Source organism: Malaclemys terrapin, chromosome 18 (genome assembly GCF_027887155.1).
Source record: "Malaclemys terrapin pileata isolate rMalTer1 chromosome 18, rMalTer1.hap1, whole genome shotgun sequence".
Classification (NCBI taxonomy): domain Eukaryota; kingdom Metazoa; phylum Chordata; order Testudines; family Emydidae; genus Malaclemys; species Malaclemys terrapin.
The window spans coordinates 22,873,921-22,899,194 of record NC_071522.1 but is presented as its reverse complement, the minus strand read 5'-3'; the positions used below and the strand labels follow the sequence as shown (position 1 = coordinate 22,899,194).

Here is a 25,274-nt window from a genome sequence, read left to right as displayed (position 1 = left end):
TACAAAAGATGGTGATGATGGAGGATGACATGGAGGCGTACCTTCTCACATTTGAAAGAACGGCCCTATGTAAGGCCTGGCGCCAAGACCAGTGGGCCAGTATCCTCACCCCTTTCCTGTGTGGGGCGGCCCAGAAGGCCCACTATGACATGGCAGCAGAAGTTGCTACAGACTACCCTCAGTTGAAAGCTGAGATCCTGGCAAGATCCAAGGTGATGACAGCTATAAGGGCTCAGAGGTTCCATGAGTGGAGTTACTGGGAGAGCAAAGCACCAAGGTCACAACTTTTCAACCTGATCCATTTAACGCAGAAGTGGCTGCATCCCGAGACCCACAGCACAGAGACGATTATAGAACTCTTAGTGTTGAACAAGTTCATGAGAGGACTACTGCCAGACCTACAAGGGTGGGTTGGCCAAAATAACCCCTCCTCTTACGATTTAGTGGCAGTTGATGGCCAGAGAACTTTCTCGGACTACCTTGGAAGAGATGTATTGGACTAAGAGACCAGTCCTATCCCCGAAGGCCCGGACCTCTGAGAGTTCACGTAGGATTATGTTGGGGAGAAAGGGCACCAAAGAACAGCCTGAGGCCATGAAGGGACTTGGGGAACTGGGGAGAGAAGGTTGAGGGTTAAGGCCCAATAACCAAAGAATAGGGGAACGCCCCAAGCTATGTATAGGTGTTATGCTTGTGCAATCAAAGACCCATGGCATGGCCGCAGTTGGCCCAGGTCAGCTGACTCAGTCTCACAGGGCTCGGTCTGTGGAGCTAAAAATAGCAGTGTAGAGGATTAGGCCTGGGCTCTGAGATCTTGGGGGGCGAGGGGGTCTCAGAGGCTGGGCTCCAGCCTGAGCCCCAACATTTACACTGCTATTTTTGGCCCTGCGGCGGTGCCCCGTGATCTCTAGTGAGCTGACCCAGGCTCTGAGTCTTGGTGCCGCAGGATTTTTATCCCAGCATAGACCTATTCCTAGAGCTTATCAAGTCAAAGCCAACTTGCTGAATTTCTCCTGGATGAATGGGGAGCTAGTGCAGACTCAGAAGCACAGATGTCATGTGTGCCTCTGGGGAAACACCACTGAGTCAATGGGCAGCTGAATTCTGTGTCTGCTGGAGTTTGGAGTGGTCTTTGGCAATAGTTGTATGTAGAGTGTATCTCAGTGCTCCGTTCCAGAGGTGAGAACGGCCTGGAAAGCCATGGCGAGATCCATGACCGAAAGACAGGGCCACAGCCCAGCAGCGGAAATAAGGAGACACATTTCATAGCGATCATCTGGGGCTGTCAAAGTGTAATTCACTTTTGAAGAAGACTTCTAACTTTTTTGTTTCAAAATGCCCTGGTTTAACATCCTGCTGCTGGCTGGGACTGGACATACATGAAATCGTACAAAAGGCAGGTGGCTACGTGTTGTAGAAGTTGGAGTTTCTGTGACACTTCCACCTGCAGTCCCAGATAGAGGAAGCTACAATAGTCTAATCTGGTGATGGTGGTAGCACATATCACAGCGGGAGAGGAATGAAGAGTCTCCTTGCCAGCCATAGGTGGACTAAAGCAACAGTAGCAAGCAATGCAATCTGTGTGACCAGGAGCAAGGAAGATCCAGGAGGAACTCTATTCTGCATATTATCTTTCTGTTTGGACATGGTGCTTACATCACGAAACCAACACCTGTTTAAATGTGTAGCACTATCCGCCTTATTCCATCCTCACACATAAATGGAATGTCCAGCCAGAGCAGATAAATCTATCAACTGGATATTTCGGCAAAAATTAATAGTATTGGAATAACCAGATTAATGCCTAATAATGACAATTTGAATATCAGAGTTAATACCAGCCTGATGAATAGCACAGTCAATATTAGAGCTAGGCAAAAAATGTTAATTCATTCACGAAGTAAGGGGGGGGGGCACGCAGGGAAACTCCCTGCCTCAGCTCACCTCTGCTCCGCCTCCTCCCGTTACCACACCATCCCGCTCTGCTTCTCTCCCTCCCAGGCTTGCGGCGCCAAACAGCTGCTTGGCGCCACAAGCCTGGGAGGCGGGAGAAGTGGAGCAGCGACGGTGTGCTCAGGGAGGAGGTGGAGCAGAGGTGAGCTGGGGTGGGGAACTGCCGCACGGCTCCCCAGGCGGGGAGGGGAGCTGCCACAGGGGGGGCGCCTCGGCGGAGGGAGGGGTGGGGAGCTGCCACAGGGCTCAGGGAGGGGGGAGGGCGCAAGGTGGAAGTTTTGCCTAGGGCGCGAAACATCCTTGCACCAGCCCTGTCCCTGGCTGCTGCTGGGGCTCGCAGAGCTGGCTGGTCATGTGGTGCTGGCATGAACTACGTTAAAAGAAGCTAAAATATGTGTACTTTCCTAATATCACTTTGCATTGTAAGCAATTGCTGTAGTTGCCATAGCAATACTGTGTGATCACAAATGAGAGAGGAGGTGGTCCATGCCATTGTGGAGGGAAGAGATTAGTGCACGTGGTGTGATCCATGCTAGAAAAAATTTCAGAACCCTGAACTATGATGTCACCATAATAAATACATATTTGTACAAAAGAAAAACTCCCCAGATAATGGTATCACGTTCCCATGTTTTTTGTAAAATTGTACCCCTAGTATGGATAACAGAAGGTGAACTGACCTGTCCCGTTCATACTTGTATGCAGCATCCACCAGCTCCTTGGCTTCTTTAGTGCTGCTCAGAAAGAATGGATCTGGCAGCGTCTCCAAGATATCTAGTCCAAAGAGAGGAAAGAGCAGGACATGAGGACAACTCCTTCCCACCAGCTCACTGCACAGACCCAAAGTGAAAGGAGCACATTTCTTCTCCTTCGTGCTGTGAACTTGCTGGATTAACCTTTAGGCACTTAAAGCCAAGACTGACTTTTGATTGAGAATTTGATTGAGAAAAGCAACAGAGAGTCCTGTGGCACCTTTGAGACTAACAGAAGTACTGGGAGCATAAGCTTTCGTGGGTAAGAACCTCACTTCTTCAGATGCAAGAGACACCCTCTGTTGCTTTTTACAGATTCAGACTAACACGGCTACCCCTCTGATACTTGATTGAGAAAGTTGTTCATATATAATAGATCCATAGAAAAAGGTTCAAAGATCTAAAGAAGGGGAGACATGAAGCGAAGTTAAACTTAGGGGTAACTGGGTGAAACTGAATGGCCTGTTCATATAGGTGAGGTCACACTAAATGATCTAATGGTCCCTTCTGGCCTTCTACTCTATGAATCACAGAGCTCTTTGATTCTCCAATTCTCAGGAGGACCAGGATGTGTTCCAGGAAGGAAATTAATAGGTAGAAACTTTTGGATAGCCAGACATTCTTCAGCTCTCAGCTGAAGCTGACCAGGTCTGCATCTGCTTTCCTAATTCTCTCTGCTCCCACAAGACCTATGGCCAGTTATCTGAGGCCCCAGTTATCCAAGACACAGCCCAGTTCTCCTCAGGCTCAATCCCTGCTACCAACTGAGGTCCTACCAGTATTGACAAACCCACCGGTTCAAAAATCATGAGTCATGTAAAAAACACATGATGTTGGCTTAAAACACATGAGAAGTTGAAGGTTTTTATGTTGGGAGAGTGGAAGAAGGTTATTAGCTTTCTGGTTTCAGAGCTTTTAAGGGGAAGCTATTCACCCTCATTTCAGGTTCAAAATTCAACCTAAAAAGTAAGCCTTCCAGCTGGTGGCTTCCAGATGCCTGCTCCAGCCCCCTGGAGTTGGGAAGCTCCCATTCTAGTGTAATACTTGCTTTTATTCTCTCCGCTCCCTTATTATTCATAAGGTGGGCAGCACTGATCCTCACCTTGGTTACCTAGAGATGTCAGCAAACCTTGTGTAATAACCGTGACTCAATTTCCTTATCCCGATGACTGCAGATAAAGCTGGGTGGGTCCGATTGCAAGCCTACATCTTTCATCAATGCAGCTGTAACTTCGCCGTCTTTTTGTCCTTCAGAGGCTGACATCAAAATGATGGAATTTAAAACTTCAAATGTCATATTTTTGGCAAGGATATCTTTAGCTATAGGTGTCCTTAGTCAGTAAACTTTCTATATCTTAAATCTCTAGACTTTCCATATGATGAGTTTACTCAGAAACAGGGATTTGTCAGGGGACAAGTTTGTAGTCAAGAGGTTTTATGTAGGGAAAACTTTCTGCGCTAGAAAGCTGTACACAAAAAAATTTCTGAGTGGCCTCCTGCAAATGTTCCATACAAATCTTAAGCACTAAAATTTCCATTGCTCCATGAATCCATTTCTCTCCCCAGACACACCCAAGTGCAGGATCCTGGTCTGCATTCATTCCCAGATGACACAATCAGTGTGATAGTGCTAAGAAACCAAGGGCGGGTACAGAACTCGGGCACTCTGCAGATTCAGGACATGGTGTTTCTAAGATCAGTTTTGGTCTGCGCTAGGGCTAGGACTGCTGAGGAGTGTAGACCCAACTGCCCAACCCTTCCAACAGAGCCTGCAGTGACTCAGCCCTCAGGCATGGGGCAGCAGCCCATCCCTGAGCAGAGCCTGGGTCAGATGACCCCCACTCTCAGGTACTTCCCCAACTCCATCAGAGCTGCAAGTTAGTCTGTGCAACAGCACGAGCTGGGCAGTGACCCTCCTGCTGCCGTGCCGTGTAACAGACTCTAGATTCCCAGCCTGCCTCTGATCCAGTGCTGGGTCCTGCCCCAACCTTGCCCATGCCCTACTCTGACCTTGCTCCAGCCCTGACTCTGGCTACGGTACAGTTTGGTGTGTCTACAGACCCTGACCACCTGGCTTCAATCTCCACTCCCACCACCAGGCCTGGCTGCCTGGAGCCAGCACCTGACAGCTCCCTATGTAACTTACCTAGACTGCTATTTTGTGTAATTTTTCGTGTCCCCTCTCTAACATAAACAATCTCAGTCTTTTCCGTCTCTCTCCATAAGACAGTTTTGCCATTCCCTAATCATTCTCATTACCCTTCTCTGAAGGCCCTGTAATTATACATTGTCCTTTTTTGAGGTGGGATGAACAACACTAAAAACAGTATTCAAGATGAAGGAACTGATTTATATAACAGACATATTTTCCTTATCCCTCTTCATCCCATTCCTTACGTATCCGAACATCCTGTCTGCTTTTTTCATCACAGCTGTATATTGGGGAAAGGGTTTTATTCAGCTGTTTATAATGAAGCCCAGGTCATGTTCTGAAGTGATACCATTAATTTAGAGCCTTGTACAGTGTTTGAGTATTATTCATTGTTTAACGCTGAATTTCATCTGCCATTCTGTTGCCCATTCACTTAGCTTGGATAAATCTGTCTGAAGTATTTCAGTCTTCCAGGGCTTGACTAACCTGAATAACTTTGTGTCATCTGCATATATATTTCTGTCCACAATGTGCAATTGCTGCTGGAATAGTGTGTCCAGTCCCGGGGTCCACAATTCAAGAAGAATGTTAATAAATTGAAGAGAGGGTCAGCGAACCTGCTGAGTGGCGAACAGCGGAGGCTAACAGAGGGAGTTTGCCTGGGAGTTCGCCTGGGGAGAGCTCACTGAGGCTTTCATCTGCGGGTTTCTCTGAGTAGTTCCTGCAACAGTTGAGGAAGCTCCTAAGAGGACGGTGATGTGGAAGGTGAGTGATCAGCTGTTGTAACCTGCACAGGTTGTGCCATGTTTGTCTTTCTTCCACAGGACAGAAGCGACTTTGTCTGTACAAAGTGCAAGCTGGTCTCCATATTGGAAGAGAAGGTTCGAGGTCTGGAGAAACAAGTATCGACTCTGCGTTGCATAAGGGAAAATGAAGATTTCCTGGACAGACGTCAGGAGATGCTTCTACGGCCACAACGTTCTGAAGATTCAGAGCAGGCGCAGCAGGGACAGAACTGCTACAGACTAGGGACCGAATGGCTAGGTAGCAGTTCTGCAGAAAAGGACCTAGGGGTTACAGTGGATGAGAGGCTGCATATGAGTCAACAGTGTGCTCTTGTTGCCAAGAAGGCTAACGGCATTTTGGGCTGTAGAAGTAGGGGCATTGCCAGCAGATCAAGGGACGTGATCGTTCCCCTTTATTCGACATTGGTGAGGCCTGATCTGGAGTATTGTGTCCAGTTTTGGGCCCCATACTACAAGAAGAATGTGGAAAAATTGGAAAGAGTCCAGCGGAGGGCAACAAAAATGATTAGGGGGCTGGAGCACATAATTTATGAGGAGAGGCTGAGGGAACTGGGATTGTTTAGTCTGCAGAAGAGAAGAATGGGTGGGGATTTGATAGCTGCTTTCAACTACCTGAAGGGGGATTCCAAAGAGGATGGATCTAGACTGTTCTCAGTGGTACCAGATGACAGAACAAGGAGTAATGGTCTCAAGTTGCAGTGGGGGAGGTCTAGGTTGGATATTAGGAAACACTATTTCACTAGAAGGGTGGTGAAGCACTGGAATGCGTTACCTAGGGAGGTGGTGGAATCTCCTTCCTTGGAGGTTTTTAAGGCCCGGCTTGACAAAGCCCTGGCTGGGATGATTTAGTTGGGAATTGGTCCTGCTTTGAGCAGGGGGTTGGACTAAATGACCTCCTGAGGTCCCTTCCAACCCTGATATTCTATGATTCATGAAAACGACAAAAGGATAAGAAAATCTGCCTTATAATGAGAGGCTCAAGAATTTCAATCTATTTAATTTAACAAATAGAAGGTTAAGAAGTGATTTGATTATGCCTGAAAGTATCTATATGGGGAACAAATAATTAATAATGGGCTCTTCAGTCTAGCAGAGAAAGGTGTGACATGATCTAATTGCTGGAAGCTGAAGCTAGACAAATTCAGACTGGATATAAGGCATAAATTCTTAACAGTTAAGAGTAATTAATTGCTGGAACAATTTAGCAAGGGTCACTGTGGATTCTCCATCACTGACAATTTTGAAGCAAGAGCTGATGTTTTTCTAAAAATATGCTCTAGGAATTATTTTGGGGAATGTTTGTGTCCTGTGTAACACGGGAGGTCAGACTAGATTATCACACCGGTCCCTTCTGGCCTTGGAATCTATGAATATACAGGCTGATGAAAGAAATCATTTAGTTTTTCAACAATGTCCTTCTCAATTTTAACTGCTCTATTTACCCCCCTGGTAAGTCAGCGGACCCACTGATTCTTTCGCAGGCTTCCTGCTTCTTCTAGAGAATTTCTCGTGTTTTATACCTTCAACTATTACTGTACAAAATCCATCCTAGCCCTCCTCCTTTCCCTCTTACATATTGACTGCTGTAGTGTATGTTCTTGTTAATTGGCTTGGCTGGGGCTGGATTTCCAAATCCCAAAGAATTTCTCTCTGGCTCAGATAACCTCTTGAAGACTTGAACGTTGCCATTTACTCTTCTCTTCCTGCTCAGCAGTTTGCATAAGACTACTACTGTTTTCTTAGGTGGACAAATCTAAGGGTGTTGCTTCCTTTACTGTTGGCATTAGGGCTTTTCTGAAGAGCTTCCTTATTGTATTGAAATCCCCTTTTCTATATTTAGTGTCACTGTGATAGTTTTTTGTACCTTATTTCCCTTCACTATTAAGCACAATTATGTTGTGGTCGTTATTACTTGCTGGCTTATTGGAGGAAGACATGAGTTGGGGCCTTTCAATTCATTATATGCTGAAGTAATTTGAATCAAAACTGTATGCAGAGTCTGTACATCCCCCAAGAGTTACTGAGCGATTTTTAGTCATAACCATTTCTACAGAGCTTTTAATCCTAGCAGGAGTCCATGAATTTTTTCAGTGCATAAACACTTATGCACATAAATCTTTACAGCTGAGGTCTAATTGTAGGGGACATTGGTGGTGACCCTTATTATTGAAGTTGCCCAGGACTTCCCATTATAACACCCTGTTTTCCGCTGTTATAACTTGGCCAATCTTTCATCTTTCAGGGGCTGGAACGTTCCAGGAGTGCTTTCTGCCTCAGGCTGAATATTTTTGGCAAGTTTAAGCAAAACAGTTCAGCTGTTTCTATGAATGAACTTTTGCCAACTTTTTTTTCCAGCTATTTCCTTGAAGAGCTCTAGTGCCTCCATGAGTTGAGAACTGAATTTTGCAAGAGAATAAGCCTGGAATCAGTGATTGATTTATTGTCAAAAAATGAGCTGCCCTGTTTTTGCCAAAACTTTCCCAAACGAGTGCCAAAAAGAAAAACCTGAGGGAGGGGTGTGGGATATTGTGTGGCTGCAAAAGCGACCCCTTTAGGATGCGGAGCCTTTTTTGATTATATTGCCAATCCATTTTGTTTTACTGCAAAGGACACTAGTGAGTCAGCATGGCCCTGGACTTGGACACTAGTGGACTGTGCATTAGGAGACCCGGGTTCTGTTCTTGGTTCTACTGTATGTGACTCTTTTTGTCCTGGAGGCAGGCATCTACCCTCTCCAGGGCTGGCTCCAGCTCTTTTGCCGCCCCAGCGGCGAAGCGGAGGAAAAAAATAAAGATAAAGCCGCGATCGGTGGCACTTCGGCGGCAGCTCTACCGCGCCGCTTCACTCTTTGGCGGCAATTCGGCGGTGGGTCCTTCGCTCCAAGAGGGACTGAAGTACCCGCCGTCGAATTGCCGTTGAAAACCCGGATGTGCCGCCCCTTTCCATTGGATGCCCCAAGCACCTGCTTCCTTTGCTGGTCCATGGAGCTGGCCCTGACCCTCTCTGTTCCTCAGTTTTCCCATCTGTAAAAAGGGGATAATGTTCAGGTTCTCTGAAGTCCTTGGATATTCATAGCGACTATACACTTCCCAGGTATATGTTTTATTTTGGGTGGGAGAGGGAACACTTCAATCCTATATAGACTGGGTGGGGCCCACAGTGAGTTTTGACTTTGGATCCCACCACGAAGCATTATACCCCCAATGCAGAGCAGCAGCAGCAGGAGAAAGGGGACAGTACCATTTATGGAAGATCCAGATGCCTGGCACAGGCTCAGGGTCACCAAGAATCCGAAGAGGAGGATCCCTGACTTCATCCCTGGAGAGAAACACAAATACACCTCGGTTATTAGCAGTAATTAAAGGAGGTAAAGGGCCCACGGATGTCATGCACCCACTGAAAGAGATCAACTTCCACAGCTCTGTTCACTGAATATTTGTATCAGTGTTCTGGAAGGAAACATGGATTTGCTGCTGATAAAGTTTGCAGGTGAGACTAAGATTGGTGGGGTGAAGGATTTTGCCCCCAGATCAGATTGGCAGTAACTTTTGGTGTTTGTTTTCCTCTGCAGCATGGGAGTTTGCTAAGATCATCTGGGCACATTTCACGAAATCAGTTCCCTGCCATTGCAGGAGCCTCCGGCACGTGTGCACTTTGTCCTTCCTGTCCTCTGCCTGTGCCTCACAATAGTTTAGCCTCCTGAGGGATGCAATACTTTAGTCCAAGCCAATTTCCTGGGCTCAATACAGGGGTAATTGGGTGGGGATTACTGGCCCGTGAGGTACGGGAGGTGAGACTCGATCGGGTGGTCCCTTCTATGACTCAGAGAAAAGCTTGAAAATGGGGAGTGCACCATAAATGCTCAGAAACCAGAAAACAAATAAAACCTACACTTTTAAAACTATTTTTATCTATTTTTATCCTGATCTCAAGGGGTTTTTTTGGAGCCTGTCTCATGATTTTTTACTGCTTGAGGTTGGCCCGGGAGGGGGATTTCTGACTTGGGAGCTTGGAGGTCAGCTGGAGGAGCAAGAGTTCAGTGCTCTGGGAATGGACGTTTGGTAGGAAGTGAGTTTTTAGAGCTGGGGGTCAGGTGGGAGGAGTTCTGAGCAGGGGAGGGGTTCTGAGCCTGAGGCAGTTATGGGGAGTGTGCGTCTCGGGTCAGGTGGGAAGGGGGGCTTGTCAGCCTGGAGGGAGGCCAGGACAGGAGGGAGGGTGCTGACTTGGGGAGGCTAAGTAGGAGAAGTTCTCAATCGGCGGGGATTTCAGCAGAAGGCACTGGGTTGGACAGGGTTGAGGAGAGTTGGCGAGGATGCTGAGCTGGGTGGAGGACAGGTTGGGATGAGTGGAGGTATATTGGGGGTGGACATACATGAAGGTGTTTAAGAGACAGTAAAGATTATAGGAAGGGACAAGCCTGACTGGAACGGGGGGGAGAGAAGGATGAAATGAATAACAGGGGAGATGACGATAATATTTACAATTCCATACACAATCTCCATTAAAAGATCACTGTTCAGTGAAGTCAAAAGTTAGGAAATACAAGAATTAAGGTTGCCCGTACAACCTTGGGTCCTTTTCTGCATATCCATTGTGATAGTTTGGTTTTGGCTACAGGACCCCTGCCTTATTCCTTGCCCAGGATGGACAGTGTTCACTGCAAACACTCAATATTTTGTCTTACTCTTACTGTCCGGTGTGTGGCCCCAGGCCTTATTTACTGCACTCTATTCAAAACCTGCTCTGAAAACACAATTATTAATTTCCTCCTGAGATTTTGTATGCTGCTTGTTGCTAGAGTTTCTGAACACTTCATAATTAACGGATCTACTTTCACAACACCCTGTGATCTGAGGGGGTGTTATTATTCCCATTTTACAGATGGAGAACTGAAGCACAGAGAAGGTAAATCAAAAGAATCCACTAATTTTAGGTGCCCAATTTTGTGATACGTAGGACCCGTTTTTTCAGAGAACATAGCATTAAAGCATAGAGGTGCTAGAACTTCTCAATTAAACTATTGTAAGATTTTTTATAATGGGGTAAATTTATTTTTCCCTAATCTCATTCTGAGAAATGGATAAACCATTTTTCTGAAACTTACAAACACTCATCAAGGAAAATTTCAGCCCAAAAGGTAAAGTTTGGCAAGGTTGCAAGTCACTAAAACTGGGTCTTATAATGGGACTTGCTGGGCAAACTTAAATGTAGGTGGCACAACTAGTTCCATATATAATAAAGATCTGCCTAGAGACGGGAGATCAAGGGTTTCTATTCTGCCTGACTCACGATAGGAGAAAAAAGGGGCCAGTCGAGGAAATTAAAAAGTGGAAAATTCCAAACTGGCATAAAGAGAAATGCTTTTTCACATAGTGAGTAATTAGCCTGGGGAACTCACTGCTACAGGATGTCACTGAGATAATTTAGTGAGATTGAAAAAGGGACTGAAGATTTGTATGGATAAAAGAATAAATCTCCACAGGTAGAGCAGTGAGTGCTAACATCCATTTTAGAAGAGTTATTGGACCTCGTGTTTCAAGGTTTAAATCAATCTCTAAGTAAAAGAAATTATGAGGCTCCATAATGCTGGGGGTTGGGAGGGGCAGGTTAGCCCCCATTTGTTTAATGGAAAGATTCTTGCACTTTCCTCTCAACAACTAGTGTTTTCTATTCCCCACAGTCCTTTACTGTAAAGTATCCCAGGGTTTCCTCCTGAAAGGGATGGCGTTGGAACAGGGCAAGGGGTGGGAGAAGGGACTCCTTTTCTTCCCATTTCTTTATCAATTTCCCTCACCCAGAAGGAATGAAGGAGGGCCAGGGCTCCTACAGCCCCACTCCTGCCCATTTCTGCCTCATCCTTACCACGCATGGCTTTTCATGCCCTCCCTCAGAAACACACTGTCTATTTTATTACAAATGTCAAAGCCATAAAAAAGAGAGTAAAAGGTAACAGCAACTCACCTGCCATCTCTGCTCAGCTGGTGAGGGTAGCTCAGTGACTTGGTCTTTTATAGCAGCTGCACTGATCTCAGGGCGGGCACTCACAGAGTTTGAGCTGGGCTTTGTCAAGAGGAAACAGCTCTAGGGATAGGCTGGGCCAAGTGGAAATATTTACTGCTTCTTCCCTAGATTAAGTTGAGAAATGCACATTTCTTCATTCTTCCCAAGCAACAGATCGTTTTCTTTGTGATACATCCATAGAACAGGGGAAGAGAGCGATATTTTACTATGCAGTTCCTTCACTTCTAGGGAACTGAATGGTGAAAGAGTCTAATTGTCAATTAATGTTGTGATCTTCACTATTCCAGGTGATTGTGGACTTAGGTTTCCATTTTTCACTGTCTCAATCAACACACTTTCAATATGTGTGGAAAAACTAGAACTATCTTGTAGCAGAGAGCGAGAGAGATATCCTGGAGCACTGGGCCTGATACAAGATCTGAGGCTTGAACCAGAGACTGCGAACCAAAGTCAGGCCATGGATTAAAGTAGATGCTCACAAGTTTACTGTCCAGTACATGAACTTGGCAAAGTTGTTGCTAGTGTACTAGGTATTAGATATTTGCGTAAATATATTCCAGCTAGTACAAATACATCCCAATCTAGTACAAGATAAGATGGTTTAACAAAATAATGAATAGGGATGTTTTGTCCAAGATATCAGGAACAAGGGGAGATAACAAATAGATGGCATAAAATATGTAATGTGGTGTGTAAGTTGTGTATTCCAGTTGTTTGTTTCAGCCTATAAATGTTGGGGTGCTTCACCTTAATCCTTTGTCCAGCCCAGGGCCAGCAGAAAGTCCCACCGCTGACTGAGCTGAGTCCATTGTAATGAGCATACTTGTGTTAGTGTAACTGTAGACATTGATCTAGGGAGCTAGTATTGTGCTTCATTGACAGTGAACCTGGATGACTGCCTTCGTCACCGAACCATGCCTGTGGTCTTCCTTTATGAGTAACATTGGTGTCTGCTGAACAACATGCCGCACTATCTATTAATAACGCTGAAGCTTCAAGGACAGAAGCAATGAGCAGCCTCAACAGCGTTACCGAGGCCACACCATTCCAGCCTCCAGCACTTACCCAGATTGGGTAGTGCTATCAAGGTCTGCTGAATCAGCGATCTGTCCAGAGCTGGAGACAGCATACGTAAAGAACACACACAAGCCAACTGACATCACTGTTAAGTGTCAGGGTCAGTCACTGTCCCTGACGTGAAAAAGAAATGGTACACCATTTACAATGTGCATGTCATTGCTAACCTGTTTAACCAAATATAAAATAAAAATGAACAAATTAATCACAGCAAACAATATAAAGGCACGGGAAAAGAAATTGGTAAAGAAATTATTTGTACTGGTTATGGAAGTTAGTAACTATCATAACCAACTCATTAGGGAACATTTAAAAAGGCAAATAGAGAAATTGTTGCCATGACCCAACTAATAGCAGAGCAAAAAGAAATTGGGGACAAGGTCTGCTAAACCAGATATCTGCACAGAGCTGTGGACAGCACACAGAAAGACACATATGCAAACCAACTGACAACGTATGTGAGACATATCTAAAAGAAAAACTGAGAATCTCTGGGCCATGCTTTCACCTTGGCTTTAGCTGGGCATAATCTGGTACTTAAATAGATAAGTGCAATTTGATAAGACTGGATAATTGTGGTGGGGAATAATTGCAAGGAAATTCCAGTACTCTGGAAGAGTGCTAATATTGTGCAAATATTTAAAACAAAACAAGTTGGATGACCGGGATAACTATAGGCCAGTTAGCCTGACATCAATCCCAGGCAAAATAATGGAAAAGTTGAGACAGGGATTCAACTGATGAAAAATTAGAGGATTAATATTCATAGATTCCAAGGCCAGAAGGAACCATTGTGATAATCTAGACACCTCTCCTATATAACACAAGACAGAAAACATCCCCAAAATAATTCCTAGAGCAGATATTTTAGAAAAACATTAAATCTTGATTTAAAAATTGCCATAGATGGAGAATTCACAATGACCCTTGGTAGCTTGCTCCAATGGTTAATTACTCTCACAGTTAAAAATTTATGTCTTATTTCCAGTCTGAATTTTGTGTAGCTTCAACTTCTAGCCATTGGACCTTGTTATACCTCTGTCTGCCAGTTTAAAGAGCCCATTATCAAATTTCTGTTCCCCATGTACAGACTGATCAAGTCTCCTGTTAACATTCTCTTTGTTAAGCTAAATAGACTTAGCTTCTTGAGTTTGTCACTATACGGCATGTTTTTCAGTCCTTCAATAATTCTCATGGCTCTTCTGTGAATCCTCTCCAATTTATCAACACTCTTCATGAATTGTGGGCATCAGAACTGGACACAGTATTCCACCAGTGTCAAATACAGAGGTAAAATAGCCTTTCCTGCTCAAGATTCCCCTGTTCCTGCATCCCGGGATCACATTAGATCTTTTGGCAACAGCATCATATTGGGAACTCACGTTCAACTGATTATCCTCCAAGACCCCCAAATCTCTTTCATAGTCACTACTTCCCAGCACAGCGTCCCCCATCCTGTAACTATGGCCATCATGCTTTATTCCTACACGTATACATTTGCATTTAGCCAGATTGAAACACAGAGTCTTTGCCTGTGCCCAGCTTACCAAGCGACCCAGATCACTGTGTGCATGACCCGTCCTCTTCATTATTTGCCATTCCTCCTATTTTTGTGTCATTTGCAAACTTTATCAGTGATGATTTTATGTTTTCTTCCAGCTCATATAAAGAACATAAATATTCTCTATGTCATCGGTACCTACAGGTATCACTGCTACTGGTCCTCCCCAGCACTGCTCATAAGTCTGTCTAGATGACTGAAGAGGTCCACAACCTTTGCACTGGTTGGTAATTCACCATGTGGTTCGCCTAGTCATTACAAATACAACTATCTATATTTCTAATAACTAAATACCCCATTACTACTGCCTATCTCTTCCTACTAACTGGGGTCCCCTGCCTTGGAGGAGTAGCCTCAGTGCGAGAGGATACCATGACATCATCTGGAAGGAGCGTCCCAACTTTAGGATAGTTTCCTCCTGCTCCAGCTTGATTTTCTCCTCAACTCTCAGTGCTTATGAACCCTTGACGGTAGGCCTTCCCCGGTCTAGAACTGAGAACCATGAATTCCCACCCAAACCATCTAACATCCTATATACAGGTCTGTCTCATCTTACGCGGGGGTTCTTCCGCGGTTAGCGCATAAAGCGAAAACCGCATATAGCCAAAACCCCATTGAGTTCAATGGCGGGCGAAATGGCCCGCACTACAGGTAGAGTATTAAAACGGTTGTTTTTCTCTTTTTTTTTTTTTTTGTTTTTGCCGACCGCGTAAAGTTGAAATCGCGCATGTTAAATGCGCGTAAGATGCGACAGACCTGTATGAGGACGAGCAGTGAACAGTGGAGGCTAACAAAGGGAGTTTTCCTGGGATCTGTCAGAGAGGAGGTACGCTAAGTGCTGCATTCGGGGGGCTGTGCTGGTGAGTATCTGAGTGTCTGTTGGAGGGCACAATTTGTCAGTTTGACCATGTGCTTGATTGTTTGATTGTTTGAACAGTGTGAATTGGGAGTGCTTTGTTCCAGGTGGGCCTTGAGTGGGCCTGACTGGTATAAAAAGGCAGTCAGCAGCAACCCAGCTGAGCGGCGAACAGCAGAGGCTAACAGAGGGAGATTGCCTAGGGAGAGCGCACTGAGGCTTTCATCTCGCGGGTTTCCGTGAGTTGCTGTAACAGCTGCGGAAGCTCTTAGAAGGACGGTGCTATGGATGGTGAGTGTTCAGCTGTTGTAACCTGCACAGGCTGTGCCATGTTTGTCTTTCTTCCACAGGACAGAAGTGACTTTGTCTGCACAAAGTGCAAGCTGGTCTCCATATTGGAAGAGAAGGTTCGAGGGCTGGAGAAACAAGTATCGACCCTGCGTTGCATAAGGGAAAATGAAGATTTCCTGGACAGACGTCAGGATATGCTTCTACAGGCACAATGTTCTGAAGAATCAGAGCAGGCTGCGCAGCGGGGACTGAGGGACGGTGAAGAAATTTGGCAGCATGTGACCTCCAGAAGAAGAAAGAGGAGAGTCCATGTACCAGCAATGGCGATACGGGTGAGCAACCGTTTTCATGTTCTCTCCACAGGTACTAATGCGGAGAGTAGACTAGATAATACATCTGAGGGAAGGGAGCAGAAGGAGACTCCACCAATTGGAAGGCATGAGATGCACTGTCCTACGAATGGGGATTCCACAACCACCGCTCCCAAGCGAAGGAATAGGGTGGTGGTGGTTGGGGACTCCCTCCTCAGGGGGACTGAGTCATCTATCTGCCGCCCTGACTGAGAAAACCGAGAGGTCTGCTGCTTGCCAGGAGCTAGGATTCACGATGTGACAGAGAGACTGCCGAGACTCATCAAGCCCTCGGATCGCTACCCCTTCCTGCTTCTCCACATGGGCACCAATGATACTGCCAAGAATGACCTTGAGCGGATCACTGCAGACCACGTGGCTCTGGGAAGAAGGATAAAGGAGTTTGAGGCGCAAGTGGTGTTCTCGTCCATCCTCCCTGTGCAGGGAAAAGGCCTGGGTAGAGACCGTCGAATCGTGGAAGTCAATGAATGGCTATGTAGGTGGTGTCGGAGAGAAGGCTTTGGATTCTTCGACCATGTGATGGTGTTCCAAGAAGGAGGAGTGCTAGGCAGAGACGGGCTCCACCTAACGAAGAGAGGGAAGAGCATCTTCGCAAGCAGGCTGGCTAACCTAGGGAGGAGGGCTTTAAACTAGGTTCACCAGGGGAAGGAGACCAAAGCCCTGAGGTAAGTGGGGAAATGGGATACTGGGAGGAAGCACGAGCAGGAGAGGGCAAGAGGGGAGGACTCCTTTCTCAGACTGAGAAAGAGGGATGATCGATGAGTTATCTTAACTGCCTATACACAAATGCAAGAAGCCTGGGAAACAAGCAGGGAGAACTGGAAGTCCTGGCACAGTCAAGGAACTATGATGTGACTGGAATAACAGAGACTTGGTGGGATAACTCACATGACTGGAGTAGTATCATGGATGGATATAAACTGTTCAGGAAGTACAGGCAGGGCAGAAAAGGTGGGGGAGTTGCATTGTATGTAAGAGAGGAGTATGACTGCTCAGAGCTCCGGTATGAAACTGCAGAAAAACCTGAGAGTCTCTGGATTAAGTTTAGAAGTGAGAACAACAAGGGTGATGTTGTGCTGGGATTCTGCTATAGACCACCAGACCTGGGGGATGAGGTGGACGAGGCTTTCTTCCGGCAACTAGCACAAGTTACTAGATCGCAGGCCCTGGTTCTCATGGGAGACTTTAATCACCCTGATATCTGCTGGGAGAGCAATACAGTGGTGCACAGACAATCCAGGAAGTTTTTGGAAAGTGTAGGGGACAATTTCCCGGTGCAAGTGCTGGAGGAACCAACTAGGGGCAGAGCTCTTTTAGACCTGCTGCTCACAAACCGGGAAGAATTAGTAGGGGAAGCAAAAGTGGATGGGAACCTGGGTGGCAGTGACCATAAGATGGTCGAGTTCAGGATCCTGACACAAGGAAGAAAGGAGAGCAGCAGAATATGGACTCTGGACTTCAGAAAAGCAGACTTTGACTCCCTCAGGGAACTGATGGGCAGGATCCCCTTGGAGAATAACATGAGGGGGAAAGGAATCCAGGAGAGCTGGCTATATTTTTTTGATATTTGATAGCAGCCTTCAGCTACCTGAAGGAGGGTTTCAAAGAGGATGGAGCTCAGCTGTTCTCAGTAGTGGCAGATGACAGAACAAGGAGCAATGGTCTCAAGTTACAATGGGGGAGGTTTAGGTTGGATATTAGGAAACACTATTTCACTAGGAGGGTGGTGAAGCACTGGAATGGGTTACCTAGGGAGGTGGTGGAATCATTTTCTTTAGAGGTTTTTAAGATCAGGCTTGACAGAGCCCTGGCTGGGATGATTTAGTTGGGGTTGGTCCTGCTTTGAGCAGGGGATTGGACTAGATGATCTCCTGAGGTCTCTTCCAACCCTAATATTCTATGATTCTATGATTCTGTGAAGGAGGCATAAAAGTCAGAAATGCTTACAAGAATAATAAAGATAAAAAGTTTGTTAAATACTTAAGCAACTAACTTAACTGCAAAGCAAACTGTCTCACCAGGTGCTCCAGCAGATTACAGACCAAACTCTTCCGCTCAGGACACCTGCCCCAGCGTCCAATGGCTGTTTCCTTTTGTCTTCGCAGGTGTTGACAATGAGGAAGCCAGGAGAGAGATGGGGGTGCCTTGAGGTGTTTGTCCCTCCTTTCTATAGTTTCAGTCACCCTCTCAAAAAACATTTCCAGCTGAGACCCAGGAGACAAAGAGTCTATGTGGAAGGATGGCTCCTGCTGGTTTTTTTCTCCTGTTTGAACATCCTTTGTTTTCTCTCCCTACTTGATGACTCTGTTGACTGCATATATGCAGATTAAGGCAACCACACATTTCTTTGTTTAGGACAGACCTGTTGACCCACTTCTGCTTGGACGGGCTATGAGTTTTGGAACATATGTTAATAACATCCTACAGGGGAATCTTATAACTTCACACACAATATTGTCGCATATTTTATCAGGACAATACTGACCAGCAAATTGTGAGTTTTTAAATGGTACCATACAAGGCAGATGTTGTACAAAGATGATGACAATAGTGTTTAGGGTGTGAATACTGGGGTGTACTCTGTCACATACAGTAAGAAACGTGTTAAGGTTCTGATGTTCTAGACGATATGCAACAATAGCTTGTAGAATGTATGTCACAATTTATCAATTAATATCTCAAGATGACAAGTAATTACGTCTTGAGCAATACTACAATGACCGTTATCGCAATGTGGGGTGCAATCCAGACCAATGAGGCATTGTGTCACTCCCTGCCCTACACCACTGTGTGCCTCACTATGCCCTTGCTGATGCAGAACCAACCTGGGCCTCTCACAAACAGCATGCAGCTCACAGGTGGGTGTCTGTATATAGCTACCTGGCTCGGTAGCTCTGACCCCAGCAACCTGTCAGCTACAAACCAGCCATACTCTGGTTTCCACCAGCCTTGGTTACTATCTGCAGGGTGACCCCAACACACTCCCAATACCATATTTCCCCCCCCAAACGTGTTCTGCACTGTCCAGCCCTCTCCTGACAGTTCAGATATTGGAGGTCTGTTGCCCCTTTAAGGGGTCAATGTACAAGTTTGCTATTTTAATTGTAGCCACCAAACAATTCAGTTTAAACACAACACTGGATTAGTTTTGATTAAAGAATAAAACAAGTTTATTTAACTACAAAGAGATAGATTTTAACTGAGTACAAGTATGAGGCATTAAAGTGAGAAATGGTTACAAGAGAAATAAATATAAAATGCTTTCTAGTAGCTAAAACTTAACAAACTAGACTTGGGTCAAGGTAAAATTCTACTTGCATATTGTTGCTCAGGGGGGTGATATATTCACACCCCCGAGTGACATAAGTTATACTGACATATGTGTACAAGGTCATAGTAAAAGAATCTCTTGTTGGTTGGTTGCTAGCTTTTACCTATCTGCTATTCTGAATCCAGTTTACACCTCTCAATTTCCCTGTTTTCCCTATTCTACCGTTTATTGGCTTCACTGAGGTTAGATTTCGAAAGTTCACGCAATTTTTTGTTTGGCTCAGATAACCTCTTGAACCAAGCTTGTTATTCACTGGTTTTCTTTTGTCTTCCTCATTTCCTTTTTGTTTGCATGAGACTCTTTTATTGTGTCTGTAAATGTAAGGCTCTTACTTCCTTTACTTTTTGACCTTCGGCCTTTTTCTGAGTAGCTTCCTCATTTTATTCAACTATTCCTTTGCAAAGTTTAGTGAAATTGTGACAGTTTTTGGATATTGAACCTATTTGTTGAACTGCCGTTCTGGTCACTATTACGGAATGGCTCACCTACTTTTAAGTATTAAACTCTTGAATTGGCTCTATGAAACTGCAGTTGGGTTTCCAGGATATGCCTGATAACCCTTGAAAATCCACAAAGGAATATTGGTTTCAGAATTGGTAGGTTAAATATGGAGCTGAGGGGGGCCCCAAATGGGGCAGAGGTGCAGTTAACCCCCAAAATGAGATATATATATGGTGGCAGCAGGTATGGGATCTAATGACAGTAGTGAATTTCCAGTAAGTGCCAATAGTAGTGAAAGTAAGTATTGTAGAAGTAAAAAAGAAGGAGAAACTGTCTCAATCTTTTGGGGGAAAAGAATAGTTAAAAGAGACGGACAGGAAAGATAAGATATAAGCTGCTTGGAATATAGAGAGAGCCAGTGTTGGTGTGGCTGTATTGATCCTAGGACAATCAAAGATATTAATTCACCCGCCCTGTATCTCATAACCAGAGAGCTACCCCTTTGTCAGAAGTTGACCAAGGCATAGCTGGATAACCTGCTATACTCTAAGGACCAGTAAAGAAATGATTGTCTAGGACTGTAAGGGATACCCAGAGTGGGGGGAAACCTGGGAGATGGCTCCTGAGAGGGAAGAACTGGACAGAGGCAGCAACCAGCCTTCACCCAAACAGAATATATTTCTTCAGCCCCAGTTGTGAAAAAGTCAACAGGTAGAGAAGGAGAAGCTGCAGCTGGAGAAAGACAAATTGTGCTTGGAAGCCCAGTAACTTGCAGACCGGGAGAAGCAACATTGTAGAGAAGGGAATCAATATTATATCCCAATATGATAGTATATATTATCTGTCAATATTATATCACAATAGCATCATTCCATTTACAACAAGCTAGAGAATACATGAAACAGGGTCATAGGTCAACAACTTGTATTAAAAATTTCAGCATTTATGCACTATTGAGGAATTGTGAGTATTTCCATGGTGGAGGGGGACCATAGTCCTCAAGGAACTACCTCCCTAGTGGGGGGTAGTTAGGCAAATTCACTCAGGTTGTAACAATTCCAGAGAGAGAGGCTCACACATACTGGTTCAGACTGGATTCTCCAGGGACCAACACACAAAGCTAGGAATGTTGGTTAAAAAGCCTGAGTTAAAAGTGACTCAGGGCCTTCTTTCTAATCCAGCAAAGAGACGGGCCCTCTGGTCCAGAGGGGGACCCCAATCCTTAGGGAAGGGCTTTGGCCAGCTGAGGCCCCTTAAGACTTGGGGGCTAGTTCTGAGCAAAAGCTGTTATGAACCAGTGACCACGGGAAAAACCCTGGTGTGGGGTTTGAAGGACTAATTATCAGCCAGAGCCTATGTTGCAGATCTTTGGTAAGCATATTAGCATGCACATAGGTTTTTCTATTGTTTTTAATCTGTTATGCTTTTACCTTAATAATAAAAGTGGTTGCTTAGAAAGAACTATGTGGTATGTTATAACTGTTGGCAGTTACACTGTCTACTGTCTCTGAGGAGAGAAGTGAAGCAGGCCTGCTTAGGCAGTCTGTCTTTTGGGGAATAACAGGCGTGTTGCATGGAACTGTTCAGCCTGGAAATAGCTCATTCAGAAGGGAGAGAGACCTGGGTATCCATCTAAGAGAGGTGACAGTTGAGGAGCCTGGAGACTAGAGTGGGTACCCTTATTGGACCATACAAGGGGAAATACAGGTGCCCTGAACTGTGACACTCATCACAACTCCTGAGATGGAGAGTCCTGTCATTGGGTATAATGTTATCAAACAGGTTGTTATCTGGAATGGCCAGATGACAAAGAACATCCAACTTACCATAATTTGTCAATGGCTTTTCCCCATGTTCAGCTGAAAAAAGAAGAAAATGTTGGTACACTTGCTCAAGGCTCCAAAGTCTGGGGACCTTGGTATGGTTTGGGTAGGGAAATGTGGGGTCTCAATTAAAAAGGACACAAAATATACTTGAAATGTCAGAATCTCATAAATTGCCCTTCTGTTGGCATACCAGCCATTTTTGATCTGGGATTCATAGTCAGTGGCCAGAAAGGTTAGCGAGACCCTACTCAGAATTCCACAGGGGTCATCACATTAAGTCAGCAATTCCATAAGCAATATAAGACAACCTGATACTAAACTTCACCAGCACACAGTGCTGGAACATCTACAAATGATCCAATAAGTAGTTTCACTGCTGGTACCAGGCCTAGCCCTGAACCAAGATAGGGTAAAAGAATGAAGACATTTGAATGTGACACTCTAAGAACGGTCATACTGGGTCAGACCAATGGTCCATTTAGCCCAGTATCCTGTTTTCTGACAGTGGCCAATGCCCGGTGCTTCAGAAGGAATGAACAGAACAGGTAATCATCAAGTGATCTATCCCATGAGATGTCGCCCATTTCCAGCTTCTCCTAGTTATAATGACACCAGGTGAAATCAAAAGCTAGGAATTCACATGCTTGTAATGCATTAGGCTGGATACCACATATTAATTTTGATCACCTTAGGAAGGAGATGCAGGAGGCTATGTAATCCATGCTACAAGAGGAGTCAAGGACTTTTGCAAAGCATGTCATGACATAGGCCAGGTTGAGAGTTTAAAAATGCACATAAAGCTTCATGACTCCCAACCAGTACAGAAGGGTTATCTAGCAGTCTGCTACCAGCAGGTAAAAGACTATTTGCAGGGCCTACTAACTATGGCTGGGTCATTAGGTCCCGCTTTCCCTACTCTTCACTGGTTTTCTTTGTGTGGAAGAAGGATGGCAATTTATGGCTCTTTATTGACTACCAAGAGCTGAATCAAAAGACAGTGAAAGATTGTCAACCCTGTCATAGAATCATAGAATAGAATCATAGAATATCAGGGTTGGAAGGGACCTCAGGAGGTCATCTAGTCCAACCCCCTGCTCAAAGCAGGACCAATTCCCAACTAAATCATCCCAGCCAGGGCTTTGTCAAGCCTGACCTTAAAAACCTCTAAGGAAGGAGATTCCACCACCTCCCTAGGTAACCCATTCCAGTACTTCACCACCCTCCTAGTGAAAAAGTTTTTCCTAATATCCAACCTAAACCTCCCCCACTGCAACTTGAGACCATTACTCCTTGTTCTGTCATCAGGTACCACTGAGAACAGTCTAGATCCATCCTCTTTGGAATCCCCTATCAGGTAGTTAAAAGCAGCTATCAAATTCCCCCTCATTCTTCTCTTCTGCAGACTAAACAATCCCAATTCTCTCAGCCTCTCCTTGTAAGTCATGTGCCCCAGCCCCCTAATAATTTTTGTTGCCCTCCGCTGGACTCTCTCCAATTTGACCACATTCCTTCTGTAGTGAGGGGACCAAAACTGGACACAATACTCCAGGTGTGGTCTCACCAGTGCCAAATAGAGGGGAATAATCACTTCCCTCGATCTGCTGGGATGCTCCTACTAATACAGTCAATATGCCATTGGACTTCTTGGCAACAAGGGCATACTGTTGATTCATATCCAGCTTCTCGTCCACTGTAATCCCCAGGTCCTTTTCTGCAGAACTGCTGCTTAGCCAGTCGGTCCCCAGCCTGTAGCAGTACATGGGATTCTTCCGTCCTAAGTGCAGGACTCTGCACTTTTCCATGTTGAACCTCATCAGGTTTCTTTTGGCCCAATCCTCCAATTTGTCTAGGTCACTCTGGACCCTATCCCGACCCTCCAGCATATCTACCTCTCCCCCCAGCTTAGTGTCATCTGCAAACTTGCTGAGGGTGCAATCCATCCCATCATCCAGATCATTAATAAAGATGTTGAACAAAATTGACTCCTGGGACACTCCACTTGATACCGACTGCCAACTAGAGATCGAGCTGTTGATCACTACCCATTGAGCCCATAGGCACCGACTCCGTGGGTGCTCCGGGGCTGGAACACTCACGGGGAAAAATTAGTGGGTGCTCTGCACCCACTGGCAGCCAAGCTCCCCTCACCCCCTACTCCATCTCCTCCTCCTCCCCTGAGCACGCTGCATCCCCGCTCCTCCGCCTACCTCCCAGCATTTCCCGCCCAGCTGCCGCCAAACAGCTGTTTGGTGGTGCTTAGCAAGCTCCGGGAGTAGGGGGAGGAGCAGGAACGTGGCATGCTCAAGGGAGGAGGCGGGGAAGAGGCGGGGTTGGGGCAGGGATTTGGGGAAGGAGTTCAAATAGGGGCAGAGAGGGGGTGGCGTTAGGGTGGGGACTTTGGGAAAGGGGTTGCAATGGAGGCGGGGAAGGGGTGGGAAGGGGCGGGGACTGGGACGGGGGGTGTCGAGCATCCAGGGGAAAGAGGGGAAATTGGCACCTATGGTTGAACCCGACAATCTAGCCAGCTTTCTATCCACCTTATAGTCCATTCTATAGTCCATGCTGGCAAGAATACTGTGGGAGACCGTATCAAAAGCTTTGCTAAAGTCAAGATATATCACATCCACTGCTTTCCCCATATCCACAGAGGCAGTGATCTCATCATAGAAGGCAATCAGGTTGGTCAGGCATGACTTACCTTTGGTGAATCCATGTTGACTGTTCCTGATCACCTTCCTCTCCTCCAAATGCTTCAAAATGGATTCCTTGAGGACCTGCTCCATGATTTTGACGGGGACTGAAGTGAGGCTGACCGGTCTGTAGTTCTCCAGGTTCTCTTTCTTCCCTTTTTAAAATATGGGCACTATATTTGCCTTTTTCCAATCGTCCAGGATCTCCACTGATCACCACGAATGTTCAGAGATAATGGCCAATGGATCTGCAATCACATCAAACAACTCCTTCAGCACTCTTGGATGAATTAGATCTGGACCCATGGATTTGTGCACGTCCAGCTTTTCTAAATAGTCCTTAACCTGTTCTTTCACCACTGAGGGCTGCTCACCTCCTCCCCATACTGTGTTGCCCAGTGCAGCATTCTGGGAGCTGACCTTGTCTGTGAAGACCGAGGCAAAGAAAGCATTGAGTACTTCAGCTTTTTCCACATCATCTGTCACTAGGTTGCCTCCCCCATTTAGTAAGGGTCCCACACTTGCCCTCACCTTCTTCTTGTTGCTAACATACCTGTAGAAACCCTTCTTGTTACCCTTCACATCCCTTGCTAGCTGCCACTCCAATCGTGCCTTGGCCTTCCTGATTACATCCCTGCATGCTCTAGCAATATTTTTATACTCCTCCCTAGTCATCTGTCCAAATTTCCACTTCTTTTAAGCTTCTTTTTTGAGTTTAAGCTCACCGAAGTTTTCACTGTTAAGCCAAGCTGCTTGCCTGCCATATTTGCTATTCTTTCTGCACATCGGGATGGTTTGTTCTTGATCCCTTAATAAGGCTTCTTTAAAATACAGCCAGCTCTCCTGGACTCCTTGCCCCCTCATATTAGCCCCCCAGGGGATCCTGCCCATCAGTTCCCTAAGGGAGTCAAAGTCTGCTTTTCTGAAGACCAGGGTCCGTATTTTGCTACTCTCCTTTCTTCCTTTTATCAGGATCTTGAACTCAACCATCTCATGGCCACTGCTGCCTAGGTTGCCACCCACTTCTACTTCCCCTACCAATTCTTCCCTGTTTGTGAGCAGCAGGTTAAGAGGAGCACGGCCTCTAGTTGGTTCCTCCAGCACTTGTACCAGGAAGTTGTCCCCAACACTCTCCAAAAATTTCCT

The 25,274-nt window shown here is 45.6% G+C and overlaps 1 protein-coding gene across 3 annotated transcripts in view; it reads right to left on the bottom strand.

The window, feature by feature from the left end:
• The window catches only part of LOC128825537 (myeloperoxidase-like), a 94,732-nt gene that overhangs the window by 44,555 nt on the left and 24,903 nt on the right, over positions 1 to 25,274 (bottom strand). Inside the window, exons 2-5 of one of the 3 annotated variants that reach the window (XM_054008111.1) lie at positions 24,137 to 24,376; positions 21,439 to 21,471; positions 8,904 to 8,981; positions 2,634 to 2,727 (exon numbers count right to left, since the gene is read on the bottom strand). In XM_054008111.1, coding sequence (XP_053864086.1) covers positions 2,634 to 2,727; positions 8,904 to 8,981; positions 21,439 to 21,471; positions 24,137 to 24,221 — 290 coding nt within the window. In that variant the 5' untranslated portion in view covers positions 24,222 to 24,376. Of the gene's footprint in view, positions 1 to 2,633; positions 2,728 to 8,903; positions 8,982 to 11,624; positions 11,862 to 21,438; positions 21,472 to 24,136; positions 24,377 to 25,274 lie in introns of those variants that run through there. The other 2 variants (XM_054008112.1, XM_054008113.1) reach the window with 2 other exon arrangements.